Genomic DNA, 8,609 nt, shown 5'->3' with positions numbered 1-8,609 from the left:
CAGAACGGGGTCAGTCCTGTAAAGAGGCTCATACAGCAAAATACTATCCCTTAACATAAAACATACACCGTTATTTCACTCTGTAACATCTCAGTCTGAGTTCCATCCAGAACAGAGACACATCACACCCCCTGCCAGGCCCCTGGACCTTGTCAACTCGTTGTCCAACAATTCAGAAGTTGCAGTCGCCACATCACCATGATATCGAGTGGAAAAGAGACCAAACAAACTCAGACCCTTTGAGAATCTGCTCAGCTCACCTGAAAAGGTTTGCAGTCACTTGCTGCAGCCTGGATTCTGGGCTGAAACATTGCAGACCTAGAGCCAGGACTTATCATTAATCATGGGCTGTGGGAGGTGGAAAGACAGCAATGGAAGATGTGCAGATGTGTGCACTGGTTACTGCGTTAACAACAGAAGTCCTGATTTCCAAACTAGTAAAACAGCTTTACAATATGGTGGGCTTTATTTGAGGGAATAATGTTCATTGGCAATACAGAGTTAACAGCAGGAATGTTCTTAGTTAACCATCAGTCTGAACGAATGTGGTGCAAGAACTGTTCTGGGCACTTGGCCATGAGGTAACCACAGCACCCTGGATCAATGCCTTACTACACCAGCTATCTTTGGGAAAGCAGGGAAAGGCCCTGGCACTGAGATTGCAATCAACCCCAGATTCTCAACTCTACATGTATTCACTGCTGATGAACTGGAGAAGCTTTTGGACATCGGATTGTCCAGAGATCTGTCCCACTGCCCTTCCTCGAACACAGGAACCTCAGACACCAATGTAGCCACTGAGAAGTCCAATTTGTAAAGTGCAGCTATCAGTGCGATTAGCTGTCCACAGGCAAGCTCGTTGACTCAACGTATTTTAGCGCCTTCTCCTTCACACCCTGTACTCTCTCCTCGCTTCCATGTTTCTTCTCATACTCAAGATACCTTTTGAAGAAGAACTTCATCTTCTTTGGTGCAAGCTTCAGGTGTATGACTCTTTCGAAGAGATGCCTACAGGGCAGAGAGCAATACGTTGTTGTGAACTACTCAATCTACAATTCACATTCTGAATAATTTACTGAGTTTGGATTCTGGTAAGTAGTGATTATTGTATCGGATTCCCAACCGAGAGGTTAAGAGTTCAAATCCCACAATGGGAAAACCAAATATCTGCAGCATTAATAAATGGATATCTTAATCAAATAATCATCAAAAATGCCATTTTGATCTTTAATGTCCTTTGAAGAGAACTCCAAAGCTTAACCAATCTGTTCCTTCATTCTCACTCCAAGTTGACACAATGTCTATCAGTTCAGTAACCGAATCAGTGTGCACAAGATAACAAAGGGATTTGAAAGAGTACGAGGAATGGGGAGGGAGTGAGGAGCAGGGAGAGGAGTGACAGGCAAAGAAGAGGGAAAGGCAACAGGCAAAAAGATAGAGAAAGACAGAAAATGCACATGACAGGCAGAGAGAGAAACTATACCCTCAGTCATGAATCCAGGTCATGGGAAAATACAGAACAACCTTGATTATCTGAACATCAATTATCCGAATTTCGGATTATCCAAACAAGATCTCAAAGTACCGTAAAAACGTTATCCGAGCAATCAGTTATCTGAACAAAATACTTCACATTAGTCTTGTTCGGATAATCCAGGTTGCTCTGTACTCAAGTCGTGCCAGACAATATTTATTCCACAATAAGGTGTTTTCTAAAAAAAAATTGTTGGGATGAAAGCTGGGCCAGCACTTACTGCTGATCCCTAACTGTCCCTTGAACTGAGTGGCTTGCTCAGCCTTTCAGAGGGCAGTTAAGAGTCAATCACATTGCTGTGGGTCTGGAGTCACGTGTAGGCCCAACAGTGAAGCAGATGGACTTTGGACAGAAAAAGAATTGATTGCCATTAAATTAGTTTTTAATTCCAGACTTATCAAATGAACTCAAATGCCACCATCAATTGTGATGGAATCTGAACCTACACCCCCAGAGTAGTAAACTGGGTGTCTGGATTCCTCGTCCAGTGACGATAGTACTACACACCCTTCTTCACAAAGTGGATGTCAGCAATTTACAGGGCTCTGTATGGGCTGCACTACAGACAGTCAGCTGGCCTCTGCTGGGTCTGGGTATAGCTTTCAGATTGCACCAGCAGCAACCAGACTGAATACCTGCTCAGTTGTTAGGATGAAAAGCAGTCTGCATTCTTCCTGACCATGCGTTCAAAGTCAGGACACTGGTGGGCAAAATAGTTGCAGGCTGGGCTGGGAAAGAAATTAACCCAAGATGCTAAAGGATCAGCTGACTTTATTTGGACTGCAGACATTCCTAGTTCAGCTGGGATGCACAGAGACAACGAAAAGATATTTCTGAGCTGAACAGTCTGTACTGCAGTGCAGTAGGACATCTGTTACCTTCTTTGACATGCTGTGTTGCAGGTCACCTACAACTGGAGGCAGGAACACAATTAGCACAGTTCCCACAGGTGGGAGACTAACAGAAAGGTGAGCAGGAATGATCTCACTGCACTAAAGTGGAGAATCCTCTCAGTGTCTCAGCCAATATTTCTCACTCCTCTCTCCTTAACTCTGTGACATTGAGGGAGCCACCTCTGCCTCAGATTTCGGAGGTAGAGAGCACATACAGACTGCAATTCTAACTTGGGATTCTGGAACAACATCTGTGGACGTACTTCTTGTGAGGATCACAACATTCCCCTCATCTGACTGGGCTGACCTTCTCATTGGCTGGTGAAGGATAGTTGGGTGCAGTGTAGCACAGTTCATGGGGTGGTGTGTCAGACTGTGCACCAGGCAGATTAAATGGCAGAGTGTTGTATACAAAAACAGCAATAATAAACGCCATCAGAAACAATGAAACACCTTACTGACCTGTTGTGGGATATGCTGGGCCAACAGTTACACTTTGAAACCATGTACTGTGTGTGAATCAGCTCAATATATCCAGGTTTATAGGCTTAAGCCCCAACTCCCAATCCCAGAGTACAAACTGCAGGCCACGGTACTAAGGTGGCCCCACAGTGGCTGACCTTCCACCATTTTGGTGAAATGTTAATCTGTAACCTGCTTGCACCCTCAGTGATGTCAAAGCTCCCACAGTCACTATTCACAACAGAACAAGAGAATTCCCCTTGATGTCCTGTGGCCTGTTGCTGTCCCTTGATTAACAGATATCCATATTACAGAGGAGGAAGTGCTGAATGTCTTAAAACACATGAAGGTGGACAAATCCCCTAGAACCCTGTGGGAAGCTAGGGAAGTAATTGCTGGGCCTCTTGCTGAGATAGTTGTATCATCTCAGGGAACTATAGACCAGTGAGCCTGACCTCGGTGGTGGGCAAGTTGTTGGAGGGAAGTCTGAGGTTCAGGATGCACATGTATTGGGAAAGGCAAGGACTGAATAGGGATAGGCAAACATGACTTTGTTCGTGGGAAATTATGTCTCACAAATTTGATTGAGTTTTTTGAAGAAGTAACAAAGAGGATTGATGAGGGCAGAGTGGTAGATGTGATCTATATGGACTTCAGTAAGACGTTCGATAAGGTTCCCCATGGGAGACTGGTGAGCCAGGTTAGATCTCACGGAATACACTGAGAACTAGCCATTTAGATGCAGAACTGGCTCAAAGGTAGAAGACAGAGGGTGGTGGTGGAGGGTTGTTTATCAGACTGGAGGCCTGTGACCAGTGGAGTGCCACAAGGATCGGTGCTGGGTCCACTACTTTTCATCATTTATATAAATGATTTGGATGCGAGCGTAAGAGGTATAGTTAGTAAGTTGCAGATGACACCAAAATTGGAGGTGTAGTGGACAGAGAAGAAGGTTACCTCAGATTACAAAGGATTTTGATCAGATGGGCCAATGGGCTGAAAAGTGGCAGATGGAGTGTAATTTAGATAAATGTGAGGTGCTGCATTTTGGGAAAGCAAATCTTAGCAGGACTTATGCACTTAATGGTAAGGTCCTATGGAGTGTTGCTGAACAAAGAGACCTTGGAGTGCAGGTTCATAGCTCCTTAAAAGTGGAGTCACAGGTAGATGGGATAGTGAAGGTGTTTGGTATGCTTTCCTTTATTGGTCAGAGTATTGAGTACAGGAGTTGGGAGGTCATGTTGCGGCTATACAGGACATTGGTTGGAATATTGCATGCAATTCTGGTCTCCTTCCTATCAGAAAGATGTTGTGAAACTTGAAAGGGTTCAGAAAAGATTTACAAGGATGTTGCCAGGGTCGGAGGATTTGAGCTACAGGGAGAGGCTGAATAGGCTGGGGCTGTTTTCCCTGGAGCGTCGGAGACTGAGGGGTGACCTTATAGAGGTTTACAAAATTATGAGGGGCATGGATAGAATAAATGGACAAAGTCTTTTCCCTGGGGTGGGGGAGTCCAGAACTAGAGGGCATAGGTTTAGGGTGAAGATATAAAAGAGACCTAAGGGGCAACTTTTTCACACAGAGGGTGGTGCGTGTATGGAATGAGCTGCCAGAGGAAGTGGTGGAGGCTGATGCAATTGCAACATTTAAAAGGCATCTGGTTGAGTATATGAATAGGAAGGGTTTGGAGGGATATGGGCCAGGTGCTGGCAGGTGGGACTAGATTGGGTTGGGATATCTGGTAGGCATGGATGGGTTGGACCGAAGGGTCTGTTTCCGTGCTGTACATCTCTATGACTCTATGTCAGGTCATTATTTCATTGTGTCTGGGAACTTGTAGAGCACATTGTGTTCCCTAAACTACAACAGGGAACTACACTTCAATCCATTCTACTGGGTCTGCAGCACTGGGGGTTAGCGAGATACAGTGATATGATTTTAGACTCCGGGCTCAGTGTGACTAACCTGATTTCGTCCTGGTTACCATGCTTCACCATCAGGTCGATATAGACTGACCACAGATCTGTGCGTTTGGGGTAATTGTTCAGCGTGCTCTCAAACATTGCCTTCGCCCGTTCGGTGTCCCCGAGACGAAACTCCAGCTGTGCAAACTTGGCAATTATGTCAACATCTGAAACAAAACAGAGCCTCTAAATAAATGTGAAGCAAATCATTGCTCCCTTTCGCCAACTTGGAGCAGATTCTTTCCTCCTTGGGGACAGGAGGGTGGTCCTCAGATATCCTGCCCCTGGGAAAGTAGTTCTCCAAGCCACCCCACCCTCAGGATGCTGGGATTCTGGGCTATCTCAGTATTATTGGAGTCCACGATAATTTACTGCTGCCAGAGTAATTCTGGCCCAGGCTCCAATCTGCACATTGTCAATCATAGGACAACAGCCTCACATGGCACCTTCAGGGTCGGCATGGTAACTCAGTGGTTAGCACTGCTGCCTCATCACCAGAGACCAGTGTTGAATTCCACCCTCGAACAACTATCTGTGTGGAGTTTGCATATTCTTCCCGTTTCTCCGTGGATTTCCTCCGGGTGCTCCAGTTTCCTTCCATAGTCCTCTGATGTGCAGGTTAGATGGATTGGCCATGCTAAATTGCCCATGGTGTCAGAGGATGTGTAAGTAGGAGAATTAGCCATGGGAAATGCAGAGTTACAAGGATAGGGTAGGAGGGTGGGACACTCTTTGGAGAATTGGTGTTGATTCTATAGGCCTGCTTCTGCACTGTAGGGATTCTATGATTCTATAGTTATAAACAGAGAAGGAAGAAGATTAGGCCGCGCAGGCCTTTGAAACAGCCCCATTCAATAAGATCACGTTTGATCTGATTTTAACTTCAACTTTACACACTCCTGTATATCCCCGATAATCCTTCATCCCCTCAATAACCAAGAATCTATTTACCTCTGTCCCAATCTTTAAAGATTCTGCAGCCTAGTTGCCCTGGGAAGCCAATAGTGAGCTTTTTGCTTCAGGTACTGGGTTGGATAAAAAGGAGGGGACACTTGATTATCAGTTCAGGATCAGACATACAGGCTCTCTTTAATCTCCCAGTACCAACAGACATAAAACACAGGGACACAGAAGCAGCAATTTATGAAACCAGCAAGATAGTTCCAGACACAGGACAAATGTGAAAGTGAGAACTGCATTCAGCTGATGGGAAGAAGACATTAGCTACATGGTCAGCTGCCCTCCCCCGCTCTATATGCACACACATCCCATTGCTGACTCACGTTCTTTCTGGGGCAGACACTTCAGCGCCCTCTGCAGTAAAGCACTGGTACAGTCAGTCTTTCCCTGCTTGAGGAGGAAGGTGGCGTAATTAAGCCAGACAGTGCTCTCTTGGCGGAACCGTTTCAGCATGGTGTTGTACAGGTTGTCTGCTTGCTGAAAAACACGCACAAAGCACAGAACAAGCATCATACACACTGCCCCAAATCTCAAATAGTTACAGTACCACAGTCTAACAGAGCCAAGAGTCTCCAAAATCAGGCCTCACGAAAAGTCATCCACAGGAAACATTAGCCGTGTTTCTCTCTTCAGAGAAGCTGCTGAATATTTTCGACATTTTCTCTTTTTAACATTCAGAACTAGCCCTTCCATCTCTGTACAATCTGACTGTGATAACACTGCAGCAACTTCAGTCATTGTCCAGGACTTCTTCACCACATCACAGAGGCTGATTGACCAATGGTATACAGAGGAACCTCGATTATCCGAATGAGATGGGTGGGCAGTATTTTGTTCGGATCACTAATTATTCAAATAATTGATTCAATGCCTCTCCTCTGGGACTCGGAGTTTTCTGAAATTTCGTTTTTCCTCGCTCTGCCTGCCTTGCTCCCTCTCTCTGTCTCAGGGTTTGCTTCTGAGCAGACACACACATGTGTGGAAGGGACCTGCAGCATTGCTGAAGCCTCTCCCCGCTGCTGCTTCACTCCATTGGGATTGACACAGCAAGCACTTGCTATGTCCGCTCCCCGTTGAGAAGAGTATGAGCAGCCACTTTATTCGGATAATCAAGGTTCCCCTGGAAATCCCGTTCAGATCACTGAAGGCCCTCTGGCTGCCAGCCAACCACAATAATGCTTTGGAAATCTGACTGGGATACGTAGAGGACCCAGGCATCAACAGCACCAAGTGACAATTAGAAAGGTGATGATCCTGAACTGATCCTGCTGGTGTCAAAAAATAGGAAATGTCACTTGGGATTCGGGAATACACCTCAGAATGGAGCTCAGCACAAAACCGAGATAATGTACTGGAACACAGGTAGCTTTTTCCATATCTAACACTGTGCTGCACTGGCCCTGGCAATACTTGACGAGGGCTGTGTAGGGGAACACAAACATAAATTGCTGGAAAAGCTGCATAGGTCCAGCAGTACCTGTGCAGAGAAAGTAGAGTTAACGTTCTGAGTTCGGTGACTGTTCATCAGGGTCAGAACTGATGTGTTCTGAAGTCACTAGACTTGAAACATTAACTCTGCTTTCTGCCCACAGATGCAGCCAAATCTGCTGAGTTTCACCAGCCACTTCTGTTTTTTGTTTCAGCTTGGCAGCATCCACATTCCTTTATTTTATTGTAGTGTACAGAGAACTTTGTTTTGTATCTAACACACTGCTGCACCGAGTCTGGGACACTATAGTGTCAGCTTTACCAAGAAGCGCATGATTTACGTAATAGCAGCTTGTAGAGTTAGCAGCCTCAGAGTTCAACTCAATCCAAGTTGGTGGTGTTACAGATAGCCTATCCTGACCCGTCGATCACCTCTGCATAACTGATGAATGACACGTCTATTGCTTTTGCATTGTAAACAATGTTGACAACAGTTGTGCTTACCTTGTATTTCTCAGATTTGGTATAGATACTGGCCAACTGCTGGAAGACCTTCAGCGGCTCATTGTACTGAACAGCACGTTCAAACACTTTCATCAGTGACTCTTCTGTGCCATAGAGATTCTCCAGATTTAGCAGTGCAACCCAGACATTCAATTTCTCCTGCTCCTCTCTTCAAAAGTATACGGTAAAGAAGAGAACGAGACAGAAAGAGAATCAATTTGGCAGTTATAAAAATTGATACTGAAGACAATACTTGGAGGTCAGGGATTCTGTACTTTCTTGCTATCAAGATGTTTCTTTGCAACTCAAAGAGCAGACTCACTGGTTATTTGGCAAATTGCTGTTGTGTGAATTCTGCTATGGATCAAGACTGTTGTATTTGTCCTCAGAGATAAGCTAAGTGCCCTCTCTTCCACATGACAGCTCAATGACAGACAAGGTTAGAAGCTCAAGGTGCAGAGTCAGAGACACAGGAACACACCCAACTCCCCGATATGGCGAGTCCACCTTCCTTGCAAAACACAGGATTCACTGTTCTCATGCATATGCGGTGGGTGCTGGAGGTGGGATGAGATTGTGCTGGGATATCTGGTCGGCATGGAAGGGTTGGACCGAAGGGTCTGTTTCCGTGCTATACGTCGTTATGACTATGACCTCCTGCTAGGACTCTGCAGTATTTCAACACCTGGCACTCTCTAGTCAGTAAATGATGCATGATACCACAACCGAGATATCACTCTCATGATCACTATTATCGGTGAGGAAAGGTTGGATAATCAATAGGACAGCTCTCCTGAAGGTGCAGATTGCCACAAAGTTTAAATAATAACCCCAGGGGTATAACATTCTTGGTTTCCATGTTTA

At 45.3% G+C, this 8,609-nt stretch overlaps 1 protein-coding gene across 3 annotated transcripts in view; it reads right to left on the bottom strand.

Annotated features, from left to right (window-relative positions):
* Positions 1 to 447: 447 nt before the first annotated feature.
* The window catches only part of pdcd11 (programmed cell death 11), a 57,023-nt gene continuing 48,861 nt past the window's right edge, over positions 448 to 8,609 (bottom strand). For all 3 annotated transcript variants that reach the window (XM_043712899.2, XM_043712900.2, XM_087998800.1), the window contains 4 exons: positions 7,746 to 7,914; positions 6,137 to 6,290; positions 4,855 to 5,020; positions 448 to 1,008 (listed from right to left, as the gene is read on the bottom strand). In XM_043712899.2, the coding sequence (XP_043568834.2) occupies positions 837 to 1,008; positions 4,855 to 5,020; positions 6,137 to 6,290; positions 7,746 to 7,914 (661 nt within the window). In that variant the 3' untranslated portion in view covers positions 448 to 836. The remainder of the gene's footprint in view (positions 1,009 to 4,854; positions 5,021 to 6,136; positions 6,291 to 7,745; positions 7,915 to 8,609) is intronic.

The sequence above is a fragment of the Chiloscyllium plagiosum genome, unplaced genomic scaffold (genome assembly GCF_037043375.1).
Source record: "Chiloscyllium plagiosum isolate Xiang-an unplaced genomic scaffold, Cpla_swu_hap1 HiC_scaffold_22, whole genome shotgun sequence".
NCBI classification, from domain to species: Eukaryota; Metazoa; Chordata; class Chondrichthyes; order Orectolobiformes; family Hemiscylliidae; genus Chiloscyllium; species Chiloscyllium plagiosum.
Note: the sequence above shows the minus strand (reverse complement) of the source record. Positions and strands in the feature narration are given on the sequence as shown.